Below are 20,531 nucleotides of genomic sequence, written 5' to 3' on the forward strand. Positions count from 1 at the left end.
ACTAGGGAAGTGATTGTCCCTTTGTACCCAGCACCGGTGAGGCTGCACCTTGAATACTGTGTTCAGTTTTGGGCACCTCACTACAAGAAACACATTGAGGTGCTGGAGCGCGTCCAAGGAAGAGCAACAAAGTTGGTGAAGGGTCTAGAGGACAAGTCCTACGAGGAGCAGCTGAGGGAACCGGGGTTCTTTAATCTGGAGAAGAGGAGGCTGAGGGGAGACCTTCCTGCTCTGTACAACTGCCTGAAAGGAGGTTGTAACGAGGTGGCTGTTAGTCTCTTCTCGCAAGTAACAAGTGATGGGACGAGTGGAAATGGCCTCAAGTTGCACCAGGGGAGGTTTAGATTGGATATTAGTTAAAATTTCTTCACCGAAAGGGTTGTCGAGCATTGGAACAGGCTGCCCAGGGAAGTGGTTGAGTCACCATCCCTGGAGGTATTTAAAAGGCATGTAGATGTGGCCCGTAGGGACACGGTTTAGTGGTGGACTTGGCAGTGTTAGGTCTACTGTTGGACTTGATGATCTTAAGGGTCTTTTCCAACCTAAATGATTCTATTTTGTGGATTCTAATCAATGGTGAGCAGTGCAAGTTTCCTCATCTGAGACATCTCTATTCCTTTGCTTCAACAAGAAGATTCTACCTTTTTTGTTTTAAGAGAGCATTAAAAACCCATCTTTTCTATTACATGAGCAAAAATAAATTTCTCTATGACCCTTCCAGTATTTTCTCTTCTATATAGCAGAATTAAGGATGAAGAGCAGGAAAGGGGAGGCAGAAGTTAACAGTCCATGTGCTGGTTTTGGCTGGGGTAGAGTTAACTTTCTTCATAGCAGCTAGTATGGGGCTGTGTTTTGGGTTTGTGCTGGAAACAGTATTGATACACAGGGATGTTTTAGTTACTGCTGAGCAGTGCTCACACAGCACCAAGGCCTTTTCTGCTTCTCACACCGCCCCGCCAGCAAGTAGGCTGGGGGTGCACAAGAAGTTGGGAGGGGATACAGCCGGGACAGCTGACCACAACTGACCAAAGGGATATTCCATACCATATGATGTCATGCTCAGTATATAAACTAGGGGGAAGGCTGGCCGGGGGACCGCTGCTTGGGCTGGGCATTGGTGGGAGGGTGGTGAGCAATTGTTTTCATTTGCATCACTTGCCTTTCTTGTTTGTTGTTGTTTTCATTACAATTTTTATTATCATTATTATTATTATTATTATTTTACTTCATTTCATTTATTAAACTGTTTTTATCTCAACCCACGAGTTTTCTTGCTTTTACTTTTCCTATTCTCTCCCCCATCCCACTGGGGCAGGGGGGGAGTGAGTGAGCGGCTGTGTGGTGCTTAGTTGCCAGCTGGGCTTAAACCACGACAGTCCAAAAGAGAAGTCTCTTGCAGGAAGTCCATAGTTCTGCATCAGCTTTCTTTTAAATCGCAAGAAATTTTAAAATTATGTTCAGAACACTGGGAAGCAACGTCAACAGTAACGTTTCCCAGTTACTTGAACAGCAGGAGATGAGACCCTGAACTGAACAGTGTACTGCTGTAAGTTTACTCATGAAAGTCAAACACTCTAGAAAACTAGTACTGTTCAAAAGAAAATTAAGATACATGAGGTTTGTCTAGAATATATCCTTTATTATTTGCAGTCTGTGTAAATTTTCATACGTGATTGAATTTCTACATCATCTCTGTTTAAACACAACCTGGTCTTTTCCAACAACCGTCAATTGCACCTTTATTATGTACAGTCAGTATTTATGAAATATTGCATAAGCCTCTATGAACTTAGAAAAATAACATGGAAGGGAAATTGTTACCATGAAACTGATAAAAAAAAGATAGGTAAAACAGTCAATCCCCTTTTAGTGTGTTATGGCTTTGCACCAAGTATCAGATGTCGAAACAAACGGTTTAAGATGCTTCTTGTTAAAGGCACTTACTGTTCTTCAGATACACTTTCAAATTTAGTTCTATAGCATTAAGAAGTGTATCTCTGGGATCATACTTTCATAACACAGAAGAACAGTCCAAAAAGGCAGCATTAATAAAAGGGAAAAAAGGGGTTTTATGTTAAAATATGAAAATACCAAGAATTAACACAAACTTTCAGGATTTGGTCCTTATAACACAGGCAACAGCATTCAGGCAATAGTGATTTCTTTTCTTAGATGCTAACAAAATAATATCCCCAAAAATGAACTCTTCCAGTTCCAGTGTATAGATATGTCTAAGTTGAGTAGCGTACCCTCTAACACCACTCCCAATAAAAATATAGCTTTTCAAGACTAACTACTGCTTCACTTTGGCTGTGAAAGAAGAAATCTCAAAAGAGCATTATATATGCACATACTAGCAAGCCTACAATTCTGTGTCTCTGTATCGGGATGGCTGTCCGAAATACCCCTTCTTAGAGTGGTCTGATAGCTGCCGACGGTACTCCTCCTCCTCCTCTGCATCGCTGCCGTAACTGCCACAGTTCTCTAGGTAAGGTCTAATAGGAGGTTTCTGGGGTTCTGGAGGTCTGGAGCTAACACAGCGAGACAGGGAAAGAGAGAGAGATAATGTTTACTTCCATTCTGAAAAGCTGAAAAATAATTATACTCCGTATTGGTTTTATGGCCATGTACAACCTAGAAAGGCACATGGAGCAAATGAAACCCCTTCTAGCCCATAAACAATTATATAGCCATGGTAAGCCTATCTGGAGAGGCATCTTATTTCCATCAAGCTGGAGCCTGACGTTCAGATTTTATCTACTCTGCCTACCTGGAAGAATGCCAAACGTGCACACACGCACATACCGAGAGCTTTACAGCACCTTACTCCCTGAGCAGAGAGGTTTTCAGCCACTGCTGCTACCCCAACTGACATCTTCCTCAATTATTTCGGCACCAGATTCTTCTGTGCCTGCTGCTTCTTTTGCATCCCCAGTTTCCTGTCTCGAAGTCTGAAGACTTCTTATGTGACATTTCTTAAACTGATAGCCTTCTCTCCTCACTCAAGGCTCTCACTAGGGCTCTTACCCTTAAAAGCGGGCAGAAGTAACCCACACATTTGCTTTTTATACACTATGGGGCTACCCATTTAATGTGACACTAAGCAGATATATAGAAATAAAATCTGCCAAGGAAGGGCATTTTCTCAGTTTCAAAAGCCATGATTTTTTGCAGTCCCACACTGTACAAACCCAAGATGTTATCATCCTTCCGCACTGCCCCAATGCTTAAACACTCCCTCTAGGCCAATCATGAACATTCCTGTAAAAAGGCGACAGCACTGATTTCTGTATGTAAGCAAACACTCTGCATACGTGGTTAAGGATTACTTTTCACTACTTCTAAAAAGCTTCTAAGACTATATAAAAAAAGGTATGCTTTTCTGAACCCAGCATGAAAACCTTCATGTTTTCCATTTTTGCATTTTAGATTCTATACTGTGACATCAAAGGATTTGATTTGCTAGGAAAAAAAAGTCCCATTTCTATTGGCTAGAATTAATTAGGCTAGAATTAAGAGGCAAGAAAAACTTAAAAGTTCTGCAGAGCAGAAACCAAAATCCATCACACCCTGTGTTAGCTCTTGCATAGATGACTGCTCAAGTCATAGAAATACGCAGTGTATAGGGTGGGATGACACAATGGTCAACCAGTCCAGAACTCACTGAATGCTAATGAAAGACTACTACTTTCCTGAGACTTGATGGGTGACCTCAAGCAAGTTTCATCCTTAGTTTCCCTACCAACACAATATATCTGTAACTGAATAAGCATTTAAGTAATTAAGTGTTATTAAGTAATTAAAACTGCAATTAATTGTTAGGATAGATTAACAGTCATCAAGTATCTAGCACAGGAAGAATGGACATCAGAGGACATGAATGCAGAAAAGCTTCTGAGTAATACTGATTGGGGCAAAAAACTGGCTCTGCAAATATTTCAGCAAAATAATCTAGTGTTTCTTCCCAGCTAATTCAAATACTATGAATGAACTAAAAGAAAAAAATATCCTGAAAATCAAGGAGAGTTCACTGAAATTTCGCCCCACCTTTACAGTAATCTTTGAGGCACACCAAAGCAATATACCAAGGCAGGATTATTTATATGAATAAAAACTGGCACGATCACTTTCCCTGCTGTTGGTGAAGTAAAAAAAATCAAGACAGAATGCTTTAAACTGGTTACACCTTACCTCATAGGCTGGGGCCAGTTCTGTTCTGACTTCTGTGTTTTGACAGGGACAGCGTAAATATCTGGGTGCTTCTGGGCTATTTCAAGCTTTAAAAGAAAGCAGGAGAAAATAACTGTTCTTTTTAAGTCTATCCATTAGGGATCCTAGACTGTAGATCTAGCAGGTCACAGCTACATCTGAAACAATTGAAGCACAAACTGATAACTGATCTTACTCATATTCCTACAGTTACATAATCTTTTGCTAGATGAGTAATTCAAAGTGCACGTGAAAACAATGGATTGCCAAAAGCAACAGGATTATTAGAAGTCAGCTTTCTATAGTTATAATAGAAAGCCTTAAAATATGTCCTCTTTTTACATCCAAATCCACACAATAGTATGTCTGTATGTGTGGTTTCCCAAACTTCTCCCTCCAGAAGCAACACAATGCAAGGGCATGACCTTCATTTTCAGGATGCAGGCTGTTCTACATGCTGGAAAGCACAGCAGGGGGAGAATGCATCTCTTCATACCCTGGCATTCTGGGCCTCTTGTAGCTCTTGCATTCTTTGTATCCTCGCCTTATGATCCATCTCCTCAAATATTTTTACTTTCCTCAATACAGATTTTGGAGTATTTTCTTGTTCGCCTCCTTCCTCTTCCAGCTTTGCCTCCTCCTCCTCCTCTGCAGGTGGGACTGCTGGCTGAGAGTTTCTCAGGATGGGACGCCCAAAGGCAGGTTTCACAGAAACAGGTGGTGGTGCTGCTTTAGCTGGTACAGTTGAAGTCTCACTGCTGACAGCAATGTTACTTGATTTGGAGTCATAGTTCTTGGGGAAGTCATATAGATCCTCTTTGCTTTGTAACTTTCCCTGTAAGTATACAATAGGCAAACAAAGTTTACATCAGCAACCTCATAATTTTAATTTCAAATGAAGGCTTTAATCTGAAATTAATAATTTTGCCTAGGTATTTAACAGTATCAATCTTCATCCGAACTAACACTTGAAAGGCATTTGAACTGCTGCAACATTTTGGCCACATGCTCATATACTATACATCAACTGAGAGAAGACTAGCACATTTTGACTTTATTTATTAAGGATTACCGGAACTACAACACATGGTAGGGGACAGCACAGAGAAAACTGGCCTCCCAAATGATTTGTCAGTACTACCTAATGTTGAATATCACTAGCAGGAGTTTAGAAGTGTGCAGGACCCAAGCCTGGTTTTTATTCCATCTTTATTTTCCTTACACGTCCTATTTTGCCCCATCTCCGTCGTTAAGACACACTTGCATATATTTTGAATACATGCAGTATGTGAGGGCACCCATCCTCAAAGAAAGGATTTTGGGGTCAGGGGAGATCAGGTATTGCTAAAATAGAATTTGGTGTCCAAACATCATTATTTTTTTTCTCTGCACCATTCCTGATCAAGGTTTGAATTAACAGCTAACATCCATTTCTAGTGATGGAGACTGATTTCAGAGGTGGTAGATTCTGGTTTTTTACTTCGCAATAGTGGCCATCAATGCTTTTCCTGATGATTAGCCTACATTTGCTCTTGCTGAGCTAAAAAAGTAGCTTTCAGTGTCTTAGCAGACACAAAAAGGAGTATATTTATACCGTATAGAGATCATAGATACTTGAAGAGAACTGTTATCCTTTAAGTTTTCTCTCTGCTTGATCCTGCAACACCTTCAGTCATTCCTTCTCTCCACACTTAGGTTTTCTAGTCTCTGATCATTCCTATTGCTCTTCCTAATGTGCCACCCTGGAAACTTCTCCAGAAAGAGGAGCTTTGTATTCAGATTTGTTTCTACAAGTTTACCTTAGGTGGTTCAGGCTTGAATGCTGGAGGTGGACTCGGTTCTCTAAGGATCTCCCTGCTACCAGCTTTTCTCAACTGAGCCCTTGGTTCTGGACTAAATTTTTTTGAACTCTATGAAGGAAAATAAGAGATAAAATCACTGCAGTATCCAGTAATCCAATCATTTTTTCTCTCTCTCAAGTTTACTATTTTGGGAACAGTAACCAGGAATCAAATGACTGTCAGCAACCTGACCACAGTCATTGCAGATGTAATTGCAAGGTTCAAGGTGATGAGACATCATCAGGAAACCTACAGAGTTAGGTAGAAAAGCCGAGCTATTATTATTTTTGCTCTGCACAATGTAGCTCTAAAACACTGTCAGAGGTAAGATAAAGCTGCAGTTTAAAAAACTCCATACATACAGGGCTTTCAGAAAGTCCAAAGTACAGTCTTGTTGAAAATCCAATCATCTCACCTCCTCATGATGCACAGGTTCAGAGGACCGACTAACAGATGAAATCCTTGGTTCGTCCAAGGGCTCATCAAGTTCATTGTCAGTGTATGCACCTCCTTCCCCATCTGTATCCTCTAGGTCACTGATCAGCCGACTGTCACAACTCAAATAGTCAGCACCCATTGCAGTAAGGTAAGACATACGATCATCTGCATCATCTTCCATGCCATCCATCTAGACAAAAGTCAGTAAGAATTAAGGAACAAAGATTAAATATGTAAGAATTGGAGTCTGGTTAGGTCTCAACATCATGCCAAACAACTTCTTAAGCGTGACTTTGCAGAACTGAAAGAAACTCTAATGCAGAATCATAAAGGAAAGTTCCTGTAAAAGTTTATCCCTCCTCACCATTCTCCCCTAGCCACAGCACTAGTGATGAAAGCTCCAAAGTATAACAGAAAGAACAATAATAAGTAATTTTTTCTTACCAAGAAAGACATCAGCTGACTACTTGTCTAACCTATCCAGCATTCACAAACAAAATTTTGAACAATTTTTACTGGCAAGAAACATCTTGAGACATCTGTATAGCTTAGTACAGCATGGACAGACTGCTTACCTTTCCTTCTGATACCCATACTGCTTCTCCTTGCTGTTGTTGAATTGTATCTTTCAGACTGCCATACCAGCTATCGTTGGCTGAATTCAAATTGATGGTGGCTGTAAAAATTGAAGGAATAAGTACACAGACACAGCAAATGCAATGTGATCCTTTATCCAGTCTTTGCTGTTGAACACTTTTTGGTTTAGTTACATAAAAATGTTAAACAGCCATTTCGTTAACATCACTGACAGAAGCACGGTATTTTTATTTTATTGTTTGTCCATTCTTCAAGCTTATTACATCACTTATCTTTTAATGATACTATGTCAATTCACAATTTCTTTTGTATTAGAATTTGGCAGAACAAGGAACTTTGAAAAAAGTCAAGGAAGGGATTACTCATGACCCCACCTTCACACCCTTTTAGTTACAGCCTGCATGAGTTAATATGCAGAGTAATAAACGGATGTCTCAAGACTCACACAGTCACATACACTACTTTCTTGGTAAGCAGGTTAGACACACATCCTTTCTTACCTGTAAAGAGGTGGGAACAAGTTTTCTTCAGTTTGTTCGCTTGCTCATAAAGTTTTCTTGAGCTCTTGTTAGATGTGGAACACAGCCTTTGTCTCATGGTTTTCACACCCTGCTTACTGTCTGGGTTAAAGAAGACCACAATTGGAAACCACTGGGTATAATTTAGTAGGTCCACTGCTTTAGGAGTCACATCCAACAAAGCATGTTTATCCTGTTAACAGAAAGCCCAGTTAGTGTGCTGCTTGTGGGGAACAAGAGGAGGTGCTTGAAACATGGTATCCTAGGAAAACCAGGATTTTTTTGTCTAAATAAGACCACAATTTGTTGGATTTTCCCCCACCGTTATATTACATTCAGAAGCCACAGCAGGCAGCCTTTTTCTTTCAGATCCATTTTTCTGAAGAGCTTTTGACTGAATGTCCACATTCTTATGTGAACTCCCATGTTAAGTAAAATGCACTTAATCCACTTTTTCTTTTTTTTAATAGGTAGTGAAAGTTAATTAGCTTTTCTCTCTACCTGTCCCTAACACAGCTTCCACTACCACAACTATTCTGTGTGCTATCTGTGAGCTTTTATCTACACTTAGAGGCAAATCTCACTTTTTTCATTTAATACATTCTTTTTTAGCTACTTCTAATCCAAAGATGAGTGGGATTTTCAAACGTGTGCTTCAGTGGGGCCTGAGGTCTAAACAGACTTCTGTGTGACATTCTAACTCCTCTGGCATGGATTTTATTGGGCTCAGGGCAATAAGCTGCAGAGTACGTTCTTTTTGCCTAAGCTTTTTAGGCTTCTTGATTACCACCTATCTACTTGATGTCTAAACAGCATTATAAAAAGAGTCAATGCAGTCTCAGTAGATGCCACTTAGCTATCATAGTCACTTCCTGTTCAGTTCAATAGTAGTAACTCTGAAGCAATCTAACACGTTAAGTTTCTGATGACAGTAAGAGCAAGTAGTGCACTGGATGACAGTAAAGCCTCCACAGCAAATTCAGAAAGCATGCAGTAAAACACAAATGCCCCTTTGTTCAAATTTAGAATGAACTGAGGAAGAAGAATTTAATTTCTAGTATCAGGTTCACCCTCCCACTTGGACGACAGCTATCAAAATTATAAAACTTGTTGAACAATTTCAAAACTGTCCTATCATTAAGCCAAGTCTGCTTATTGCAGAAGCAGATGCAGTGAAGATCTGAGGACTCTCCAAGTTTTAGGAGCAAACATATCAAACAACATGCCTTTGAGTGTAAGCTATTTTCACAGAGAGATACTCTACCTGCTCAATGATTTGCCTCACAGTGTTCAAGCGCACTACGCCAGTTGACTTCTCTGAACCTGCATCTCTGGGTTCTGTCTCTGCAATGACAACATTTTAGCTTATCTAGAGTGGCTGGGCAGCTGTGATTATTTAGTTATCCATTCTCTCAGTTAAGGATGATAAGGAAGCTAGGAGGGCAACTTACTTGCTGTCTGGTACAGGTGAGGCAAATCATTTGACAATTTCTCCATAGCGACATCTGCAATAGGGCCAAATATCACCACAGGTCTCTTAAAACCAGCTGAAAGAAAAATATTTGGAGAAAAGGTAAGTCCAGTAAGACTGGTTTTATATAAGTGGCACAGACAAGATCCTCAATTACTATGCAAGGTTATTAATAAGCTAAAGATATTAAAAAATGTATTTTAAAAAAATTTTCTCAAAAGTTTGTGCAACAGCATAACTTATACAGGAAACTTTTCATCAGCTGAGAAAGCAGAAGATATTATTTTAATTTAACAGCTTCCTTATTGCTTCTAATGAAGATGTATTGAGAGGATTCTACAAACACAGAGCAGATCTTCAATAATCTTTTCATCCAGAGAAATAGCATGAATCTTGACGCAGTGGGTTTTGTGTGAATAAAGATACAAACGCTAAACCAGCTGCAAGGCAGCTCGAAGAAGCAAAGAAATGCAAAATTCTGTTATGCTTACATCAAGACAAGTGCAAACACAGTCCTCATAAGTTAATGGGGGAATGCCATTCTATTGCTCAGTCCTCGTCTTGACATCTGGGAGCTCCTTTAAAATACTTTTTACTGCTTGTTTTGTTCCACAATACTGTCACATGTGAATACCCAGAAAATTATCTTGCTCAACATCACTACTAACATAGCTAGTTTAGAGTCACAGAGATGGACCACATCAATCTTGATTACATTTGGACAATCTGTTGAAAGTAATGTTAAAGTGGTATTTACATGCAAGCTAAAGATTGGGATTGATCTCAGGTGCATGGACTGTACTTTCAGAGCTAGCCACAGGGAACCTAAGGAAACAAGAAAGCCCTGCTTGTTTCTTCCTTTTTTCATTTTAAACCTTGAAATTGGCACGTGTAATTTGGAGGCAAAGGAGAACAGCAGCAGTTTAAAAATAAAGAAAAAAGCTTTTTTCTTAGAGTAGTTAATAGCACACAGAAATTTGCATTCTGAGAAAAATGTCATCCCTTCCTGTTGCTCATATTTAACATTGAACCCAAGTTGTTAAAAAAAACTTACTCAGCTGACCAAACATTTAGACACTAAACCAGCCACCAAGAAATGGGCAGCTGGCTGACAGCAGTCTCACTTACCCTCACGCAACTGAACTCGCTCATAAGCTGGGAATTTTGTGCTCACAGATACAATAGCTGTCAGATCTTCACGACTCTTCCTCAGATTCTTCTTCACTCCAGATCGCTGGCCACGTGTTCTCCAGAAGTCTGCCCTATCGCTTGAGCCATCTTTTTGGGCATTTTGAACACTGGCCATCTGCTCAGCTCTGACACAGAAAGCACAGAGTTCATTGGTACAAAACTAGTCAAAGAGGGCAAAGGCGCTTTCACTGAAGAACAATGAATTTCTAATTTGCAACAGGTAATTTTCCAGATAGACAGCTGTAAGTGGAAGAAAGAATACAAAAGTCCCGGTTCTTCTGCCTTGGAGCAAACACAGTATCAGAATGATGCTCTGACTTGCCACAGCTGCAAGATTGCTGAGCAGGAATGAGCCCTCAGATCTTAAACTGACAAGTCATAAAAGCATAAATAAAAGAATGCAACTGCAAAGAGGTGGTGAGAGAGTGCAACTCAGAACTGAAGGCCTAAGAAATGACTGTCACTATTCTCTCCTCCATTAAGCCTTATAAGTTAAGTCACTACAGCACAGAAACAAAGGCTGGCTTGGTCAGATCAATTAACAGAGAGGACAGAATGTACTAATCAGGAAAGAGGCAGAGGAGTCACATAAGAAGCGTATTTCAGGAACTTCTGCACAATGTAGTTGTGAGCTTTTTTCCTGCATCTTAAAATCACAATCACACCCAAGAACTTAAAAGCTACAGTCTGAAAAGCACCCTGACTTTTTTGCTGATGAATTTTAACACTTCTACTCATTGTGCACATTTGAACACTTACCTCACATGAATTTTGACTACGAAAGCATATTTAAGCAACAAACATTGCTGTGGTTCACTCAGTATTTCACACAAAAATAACGACTACAGCTATCAAGAAATATTAGCCTTGCAATAAATGCTTGAAACCTTTCTTTCGTATACCCTTACGAAAAACTCAAACACTTATGTTCTTTTAAAAGATTAATCATCAGAGTATTCTTGCACACACAGTCATGAGCTTCCTCAGGTGTTGGGTTTTTCGGTTTGGTTTGATTTTATTTGGTTGGGAATGGGCTGGTGGGGGACAGAAAGGGGGTGGGGTGGGGAGGGGGGGGAGGTAAAAAAAAGCAAAATAGGACCCTCCACCCATTTTCTAGAAGAAGAACTGAAGCAGCTAGTGGTCAAAGCTTGGTTGATTGCTGAGATAGGAGCTCTGGGTCTGTGTTGCAAATACCTGATCTGGTATGCAGGTTAACACCATCCTCTCTCAGCCTCTCCTCACGTAATGCCATGGTTCTAAACTACAGTTTTACAGGCATAATTGTTGTGACAGTAAAGGCAAAACAATTTATTCATTCTTGAAAGGGGAAAAAAAAGGAAGAAAGGTATGACATAGGAAGCAAAAATCGTTTGGGGGGTGTGGTGTGGAATCTTACTTCTAACAACAGGTAGGAAGACAGGATGCCACCTTACCTGCTCTTATTTGGAATGAGGCCCTTTTCCAGTTCATTTCCAATTCTCACGGCCAGCCAGTTTCCCAGTTTGCCATCATACAGTGTATCAACTACTCTAAAGATCTCCCCTCTGGTGAATGCTAAGCTCTGTGGTGACTCTTTTTCACACTCAAAGTGGCTCCTGATGAAGAACGAATCTCCTCTGCCACAGGCCATGATGTCTCTGTAGACTAAAACAGGAACTCTTTTTGTTTATATTTTTTTAACTCTTGAAAGAAAGATTAAGCTGTCATTCTAGAGCATAGTTTTGAAATTCTTCCCCTCCACTCAAAGATGCAAAAAACCAGCCTTCATATTCATTACCCTACACACACATTTATCAAGAGTATTCTATACCTGTACACATACAGCCCTTACAGCTCTGAGGGAAGGAGGTACTTGCACCTTCCCAAAGCAAAAGGCAGCTATGATACTTCAATATTACAGCAGGCTGTGTCTCTAACAAGAAAGCAAGAGGCTTTCAACAAAACTGTCCATTTGCTGCTATCTGACTGCATCCCTTATAAGTGCCAAGGCACAGCAGAAAAGGAATGCTAACAGCAAATCTTGGGCCAGCTGCTGCAGACAGAAAAGCAGAAGTAACAAGCAGTACATTGCCACTCTTCAGGATCCAGAAGAGATGCTATTTGCTAATAATGAAAGAGATGGCAAAGTGCTCTGAAAAACACATCACACATGCACATCTCTATGACCCTCGTGGTACAGAATACAGCTATCTTCTAAGCTACTGAAAGGAAGGTAACTTGATAGCATTTTGCTATCAAGAATAAGCACAAGAGAGATTATTTGTGGTTTCACTGACAAAACAGAGCTTAAAAGCTTCATGGAGATCACACATTTTGTTCAAAGCACCTACCTTCATATTTGCTTTGAGCCAAAATTGTCACTATTTCACCTTTGGGAATTTCTAAGAGATACAAAACAGCATCTTCCCGAACAATGCCTCTGAAGTCTTGAGTGTTTACCTATGTACCAAGAAAAAGTTTAAAAAAACCAACACCTGAAAAATCAACAAGAAAAGGAATAACCAAAGATTTTTGTTTCATCTAAAAAATCTTAAATATTCTCTTCCTTTATTATACTTATTTTTTTAATGTCAATATGGATATCTGTTGCCATAGGAATATTTTATTCCAGCCATTAACAGTAATCTTTCTGAAATAACAAGGCCCTGGATGTGCACTGCTAGATTGTTTCTTCTACTTTAACAGGCTCCAAAAGGCCTTGAAAATCAAGGCTATCAGAAGAGAAAAGAGGCAGAAGAGAAAATTATTTAGCCTCCTATTTGAATTTTCAGAAAAAAAAGGAGAATGCAAGAGGACAAAATGGCATAGATGATATAATTCAGTAACTGGAAAAATAAATCATTGTTACCCAAGAAAACTGGAGAAAGATGAAAGAAGAAAAATACGCTGGCCTCTATTTTTCCCCCCTCCAAGACTAGGAAGAAGCATTGTACAGAAAAATTTATACTCCCACCTTGGGGCATTTTTCTTGATATTTCTCCTACCTACCCCTTCCACAGAATCTTAAACAAACTAAAGCTTGATACAAAATTCTCCTTCAAAAACTGATTTCAGTAAGATCCCTCCACCGCACACACACACTTCCAAAGCAGTAACTTGACTTGCTAAGATCGTAATTTCTTCCATATTTTCACTAAGAAGCAAACCAAAAAATACAAAAGTGATTTGCATTTCAGGGACACATACTTGTTCTCATACCTTAAGAATCTGATCTCCTTCCTGCAGTCCCTCCTGATCAGCTGAGGTGCCTTCTTGAATTCCAGCAATAAATATCCCTACATCATTTCCACCAGCCAGTCGTAGACCCACACTGTCCCCTTTCTTGAATCTCACCATTTTCGTATTAGGACTGCAAGATTTACCAGCAGAAAAAGGAATTAAGACCAGATGTTAGGCATATGACAACAACAGGTTGTCAAGAGAAAAAAAAATGCAACCCTTTTAACAAAATCTTATCAATAATATTCTTAGCCCCTTTCTTTCACTATATAGGCTATTTACCCAGGCAACTCTTCAGTGAGGGAAGGAAGCAGAGAATCTGCATTTTTCAGAGTGGAAACTGAACTAGGAAGAGCAACTAAAGTGGCACACATGGACTTGATAGAGCAGGAAAACAACTCCCTGTTCTTGAAGTCCTAGAATAGTTGCCTACCTATTGGATCCTCTCTCAAATAAGCAGCTGGGTTTTTTGTGAAAACAGCCTAAGTAATCATACTCATTGTTTTTTCCTCTATACAGTTGAGAACTGTCATATGAAATAAATTGATAACGGTTTTCTTTGCAGTTTAACATGTTTGTTAGACAGAAGTCTTCAAGTTTTCTTGTAATTGAGAAATACTTCCAAGTATACTCTACTGGTATGTTAACAATCAGTCCTTTCATATTGCAGTGGGAGAGGCTACTGGACTAGGTTCAGCTTTTTTGCTGTCAGAAAAGCTGTATGCCTGAGTGACCTTCCAACACACAGGACAGTACTTATCTGTCAGGCTTTCTCAGTAATACCCTAAGCCTGTATTATAAATTCCCCTTCAGCAAAATAATCACTTGATTAATTTGCACATCAATGACAACACATGCAGAGTCCAACCCAGAAAAGATCTGAGAAAAGAATTCATCTGAGAAAATACTCCAAGCTACAGAATAACTTCAAAACCTTATCTTTAGGTGTCTCCTTAAAATCTCAGTGCTCCTCTCCCTTCAATTTCTGTATTTGGAAACTTTCAAAAGAAAACATCTAAGTTGATTATTAATACAGTTTGCAACTTCTAGTATCTTAATTGTTAAAGAAACAACAGTACCATGTTCCATTTGACCACTTATAAAGTTCATCAACACCCCCCCCCCCCCCCCCCCCCCCAATAAACTTTGGAAGCAATGTTTCATTCATTTCTAAGCAAAGACTAGAACTGCAATATGGACTGCACAAGCTTGGATTTGAAGAAAAGACACAGATATCTGTATAGAAGGTTCCAGTTTGTAAAGAAACACACATATGTTTGGCCTTGTCTTGCAACGAGCTTGTTTACAAATTAAATAGAGGACGTTCTCTTTGTATCTTAGTATTGTGGGTAAGGGGAGGGTTGTCTTTTGTGTACATATAAAATAAAGGAAGAGGTGTAAAATATGTTTCCATAGAATTGCACAGGTTAGAATGGCCCTCTGCTCAAAGCAGGTTGTTCAGGGCCTTGACCAGTTATGTGAGTATCTCTGATGGTGGAGATACCACAACCTACAAGGGAAAGCTATTCAAGTGGTTAACCACCCTCAAAATATAAAGTTTTCTTCCTTACATCAGGTCAGAATTTCCTATGTTCCAGCATGCATCCCTTGCTCTTTGTCCTACCACTGTACCCCTCTGAGAAGAGTATGGCTCCGTTTTCTCTACACCCACTACCCATTAGGTTGTTGCAGACAGCAATAAGATGTCCCTTCAGTCCTCTCTTCTCCAGGCTTAACAAACCCAGTTTTCTCAGTCTTTTCTTCTATGCCATATGCTGCAGCCACTGATCCCCTAGACTCGCTCCAGTGTGTTGATGTCTTTCTTGTCCTGGGGAGCCCCCAAATGGACATAGTACTCCAAATAGTATCTCAAAGTGCCAAATAGAGCAGAATAAAAATATACCATTGTATACGTTCCCACGCAAGCCCAGAAGCACAGGGTGTTCTATACCTTCCTGGTAGAAGGCAAGTCTCTACCTTCCAGGCAGATAATTCTAAAATTAAGTTTAACTCAAATATGGTCAGTTAGAAGCCATGTCATCTCTTCTTGCATTAAGCTATAAAAGGAGTATCACTCTAAATGTGCAAAAAACTCCAAAACCCATACAATCGAGAACCAGGTACACATGACTGGAAGAACACTGAGTGCAGAAGCATATGGCAAGTGCCACCTTACCCATATATTGCTTCATCTTCAGGGCTTGGTTTAAGAATCATTCTTGTAACTGCTTTTGGTTGAGACACTATATATAAAAAAGCCAATAGAAATTATGGCGCTATTAAAAAAGTTATAAATGCCAACAAGTTTTAGCTATCAGACAGCGATCAAACAACTCCATGCCAAAAATTAATACAGATTTAAGTGTCAAGCATCTCTTTGACTAGAGTTGATTTACCTCCCCCCTTTTTTTTTTTTAATTCTTGAAAAATAACAGAGTTCAAGGCAAGGATACACAACTCTTTCAGGCAAGCCAGATCAGACTTCAGGAATAGCTTCATTTGGCTGCTTAGGGCAACAGGCTACAGTAGATGCTCTAGGAGAGTACCTGCTTTTTGAGGTAGTAATTCTAATAAGCAACTGCTTTGAAATAATCTCAGGTACTACTTCTCTCTCTGCACCATAAAGCAAAGACAGACCTCTGATCTGTGTGTCAGGATCGGGTTGACATGAAGAATATACTAGATATGGCAACATGATTGGGGGACTACACATTCTGTGGGCAGGGGAAAAAAAAGCAACCAAAAACTTCGAACTCTGACCTGCTGGGTCATCTTGGTACTTCAGTTCTTTGTTTGTGTCTACAACTGCAACAGCAGGAGTAGCAATGTCACCAGTCGATCTGAATGGTGTAGGCATTGCTCCCATCCTGGACATCCTACTGGATGGATCACCTTTTGCACTAAAAGAAAGAAAAAGAGAAAAAATGTGTAGTGAGATCAGATAAGAATGCCATGTATTTTAAGAATTTCTTTGACAAGCATTAGAAAAATGGACTAGAAAAGACCATTTCTTACTTCGGTTTCTCTTTCAGCTTTTCATTGGATGAATGCGAATCTATGTCAGAATGATGTGACCTGTCATCTTGAGGGGAGAATGATCTGTTTGACTCTATTTCAGAAATGTCTGTAAAGACAGCAGCAAATCAAGAAATGCAGGATTTGTTTAAATTACCTGCACATCTGATCACCACATTTATTTACAAAGCTTTCACATATAAGATATTCTGAACCTTTAAGCCTACTCCTGTTTCAAGTTGGATTTGACTAGGGTTCAAAAAGTGCTGTGTGCCTTTTAGTGCTTCCACCCCCCCCCCCCCATCCCCCCAGAAGTATTTCAGGAAAGTTTCACCCAACCTTTAGGAAAACACTGACATCACAAAACTCCTTTGCGCATACCATAGACTCATTAACTAGTGTTAGCAGCCTTTTATTTGAGGTCTCATGGAGATTCCCAAACAGAAGAGCACCTTGACATAAACAGTCCTCACATCATTGCTTTTCAGTGACAAAACAGAGTAGCCCTCAGACTTGAACTGTATTCTCAGTCTTCACAGTAAAACCTACAAAAAGTTGCACCCAGTATTCTGACATCAGAGAAGCAAATATCTTGCACTAAGTAATGTAACATCCTGCTCCCCCAACACCCTGAGCCCTTCCCAAAGCAAGATTATGTTGAGACATATAGCTCATAAACTGTGAGAGATCATTTGTACAGAATAGGTACTGGAAATAGAAACCAGCTGTCCAAGGGGACTTAACTTCCTCTTGTCCTGACATTTTTTCTCTCCCGTTGAATGCTGTCATGAATGTTGATGCCCTCAGAAGGAGAGACCAGTCCAATCTACCTGTTTCTAAAACTGAATTCTTTTATTAGCAACTGACTTGCTTGTTCTGAGAACGAAGATTGATTTTGCCAGACCAACATTGCTCCTTCCATCTCTGCCTCTGCCCAAAATGTAATTATATGATTCCTACAAAACTCTTCTTTCACCTAAAGGAAGTGGGCTTGATGCTTAATTGGCTATTACTTAGGTTTGTGTTTGGTTATTCTTGGTTGGTTTTTTTTAAAGAACCTTTGTACCACTCTATCACAGCAAAACACTATAAGCTCCATTCTGTCCCTGCACAGAATCCAGAACTTTTTATCCACAGTAAACCTCACCATCCATTTCTGAGTCACTGTCATTCAATGAAGGAATGTTGAGCAGTGTCTGCTTTCTGTCCCTGAGGACAACAAGCTGGAGCTTCCCCCGAGACTTCTCAATTAATTTCCGGGCATCAGCTAAAGACATGTTCTCCGTCACTGTACCATTGATCTGGACATAAAAAGGCAACAATAACACTACAAGTAAACAAACAAGTCCATATTGTGCTGAAGTTTAATAGTGAACTTGACTATAACATGACTTACTCCAGAGTAACCACTATAACAAGTGCCTGCTAAACTGCTACCAGCATAACCAGAACAGACCTTGAGAATTATATCCCCTTCATGAAGGTTGCCATCTTTGGTTGCTAGGCCAGTACGGGTCATTTCTTTTATGAAGATCTGACTTCCAAGCCGGAGACCATATTCTGGAATCAAGGAAATAATCCACTGTAGCTTAGAAGATGAGCGAGAATGCATTTTTTTAAAAACTACACACATGTAAACACACCCCATTACACCATGAGAACAGAAAAAAATGCAGACCTAATAAACCCACTTAACCCTAGGCTAACTCTCCTACTTCTGTGCTGTCACCACAGTAAGAACAAACAGCAGTCTAAAAACAATCACAGACAGATGATTAGTCTGCACCTTCAACAGCAAAACAATGCCTTCATTCTGGAGTTGCTTATTAACATGCTGGACTAGATTCTCTCTCTGTATCACATTTTGCACAGTGTACAGAGGGAGAACGGTCAAAAAGCACTAATAGAAGAGCTGGGTTTTTTACCAGTTGCTGCATGCCGACCCTGTCCTACCTGTACCCCAGTGTCTCAGTTGTTTCACGCAAAAGGGTTTGTTTTTTTTCCTCTTCCTCCCCCCCGCCCCCTTTTTTCTTCCCTTCGATCCAAGTTACTTGGATCAGTATATTTGCTACTTAAAAAGAAAGGCAGCACTCTTAAAACATGCACATCCTAGAACAACAGAAAAGGAAAGAAACAGCTACCTGCTTTTAAAAAAACACCACATTTGAGCAAGAAATTATTATGGAATTACTAGATACATGTAAACCTTAACAAAGAAACACCTTAAATTTCTCCTTATTTGTATACCCATCTGTATTATCTTTACAAGTGGAAACATTATATGCAGGGCAAGAAGAGGAAGTAGGGAAAGGGATCCTTGCCAGAGTCAATGAAAAAAAGACGTTAGCTCCTGCATACAAAGCTTACATGAGCAGAAAATTCTTACAATATAACAGGACAGATTAGAAAAAAACAACAAACCACAAAACCCCCACAAACAAACCACCACACCCCCAAAAAAAGCCCAAACAGAAAAGAATGCAGAACCTAATCTCAGATATGGTTTATAGCACAAGAGTCTTTCACAGCACACAAAAGATCAGGCTTTTGGCTTTCATTTACACGCTCCAATACTCAGCAAGGAAAGGCTATTTCAGCTGTTGCTATTTCAGTATTCTTTAACCACATTCTCAAGTATTCGGAACCAAACAATCCCTGGAACTAATTTAATTATACTGAAGGGAAGAAGTAAGTGCGCTATTAAAGGCAGAGTCTACTCTTCACCCTTTGTAGCTGACCCTTTTGTAGATGTGCCAAGTGTAATCTGAATCATGATCAGATCCATGTCTCCCACCAGAACCAGAAGAACAGGGCCGAGAAAATGGAAAATCAAAGGACACAGTGGTTTGAAAAGATTGAAACAATGTGGGTGAGCAGTCCGTTGTTCAAAGGTAAAGTTCAAGGTGCTGGGGTAAAAAGCACCCCAAACTGTCCAGGAAGAATGAAAGAACAACTTAAGTGATCAGTTAGAAAACTCAACATTTAACCTGAAAAGCAGAGAATATTCAGCTCCTCTCCCTCCCCCACCAAAATAACATGCTGTATTAAAAGTCAGTTCCTCTCTTCCCCTACTATACCTACCTTCATTATGTCTGCCTTTTGTTAAGAGAACACTGATTGGTCCATTCTGATCCTGTGGTCCTAGGTATTCATGTTGATGGTGCATTTCAGGTGAAGGACTTTGGGAACAAAGCCTGTCCCGACTTCGACTCCTCACTTCCCTCCCATATCTAGGATCAGGTTGAGATCCATGACTATAACCGGGTGGGCTGTAGTCTCCTCTATAGTCCCGTTCATAGCCACCATCCCTGTCAATGCTCCTTCCCCTGCTCCAATCTCTTCTGTAGTCTCGGTCCAAGCTCCTGTCAACGCTCCTACCACGACTTCGATCACGGCTGTAGCTGCGTTCCCTGTCACAGTCTCTGCTTTGGTTACGTCCTCTGTCTTGTTCATCTCTATAGCTCTGATCCAGGCTGTTTCCCCAGCTTTGGCTGCGCCCTCCGTTACCGCTATGCCAGCTTCTGTCGCTATAGCCACTTCGAGCACTTTTGCCATCAAATTCTGCATGGTCATCCATTACATCTAAAGCTCTGTCCTCATAGTTAAGGGAGGGGCTTCTCTTCAACGCAGAAGCCTGCACTTTCCTTGGTCTTTTCACTACCTGTTCAGTGGAATACAAAACAAACAAACAAAAAATGCCTCCAATGGTCAGAATGTGAAATTCAACAGATGAGTATTCTTCACACTTCGGGGGGGGGGGGGAGAAGAACAATGTTCTTTTTATAGAACAACCAGTAAATTAGATTATTTAGATGTGCAGCAGAAATACTTACTAATTGGGAGGATAAAGAACAGTAGGAAAATTAAAAAAAAAATATAATCAGATCAGCAACCCCATTCTTTTACCTCTACAAGAATGTGACTAAGTAATACTTTTTTTCTTCTTCTAGATGACTTCTAAAAAATGTGACAATCCCCCAGAAGACAGAGCTGTAGATGCCTCTCTCAACTAATGAAAGCCAATCTGGACAG

The 20,531-nt window shown here is 40.0% G+C and overlaps 1 protein-coding gene across 5 annotated transcripts in view; it reads right to left on the reverse strand.

The window, feature by feature from the left end:
- Positions 1–1,655: 1,655 nt before the first annotated feature.
- The window catches only part of TJP2 (tight junction protein 2), a 53,644-nt gene continuing 34,768 nt past the window's right edge, over positions 1,656–20,531 (reverse strand). For 3 of the 5 annotated variants that reach the window (XM_059834313.1, XM_059834310.1, XM_059834309.1), the window contains 19 exons: positions 19,581–20,160; positions 17,956–18,059; positions 17,647–17,800; positions 16,500–16,608; positions 16,245–16,384; positions 15,661–15,727; positions 13,464–13,614; positions 12,596–12,704; positions 11,699–11,909; positions 10,203–10,390; positions 9,055–9,150; positions 8,868–8,947; positions 7,586–7,796; positions 7,064–7,164; positions 6,466–6,678; positions 6,009–6,119; positions 4,706–5,044; positions 4,192–4,277; positions 1,656–2,531 (listed from right to left, as the gene is read on the reverse strand). In XM_059834313.1, coding sequence (XP_059690296.1) covers positions 2,363–2,531; positions 4,192–4,277; positions 4,706–5,044; positions 6,009–6,119; positions 6,466–6,678; positions 7,064–7,164; positions 7,586–7,796; positions 8,868–8,947; positions 9,055–9,150; positions 10,203–10,390; positions 11,699–11,909; positions 12,596–12,704; positions 13,464–13,614; positions 15,661–15,727; positions 16,245–16,384; positions 16,500–16,608; positions 17,647–17,800; positions 17,956–18,059; positions 19,581–20,160 — 3,219 coding nt within the window. In that variant the 3' untranslated portion in view covers positions 1,656–2,362. The remainder of the gene's footprint in view (positions 2,532–4,191; positions 4,278–4,705; positions 5,045–6,008; positions 6,120–6,465; positions 6,679–7,063; positions 7,165–7,585; positions 7,797–8,867; positions 8,948–9,054; positions 9,151–10,202; positions 10,391–11,698; positions 11,910–12,595; positions 12,705–13,463; positions 13,615–15,660; positions 15,728–16,244; positions 16,385–16,499; positions 16,609–17,646; positions 17,801–17,955; positions 18,060–19,580; positions 20,161–20,531) is intronic. The other 2 variants (XM_059834311.1, XM_059834312.1) reach the window with 2 other exon arrangements.

The sequence above is a fragment of the Gavia stellata genome, chromosome Z (genome assembly GCF_030936135.1).
Source record: "Gavia stellata isolate bGavSte3 chromosome Z, bGavSte3.hap2, whole genome shotgun sequence".
NCBI classification, from domain to species: domain Eukaryota; kingdom Metazoa; phylum Chordata; class Aves; order Gaviiformes; family Gaviidae; genus Gavia; species Gavia stellata.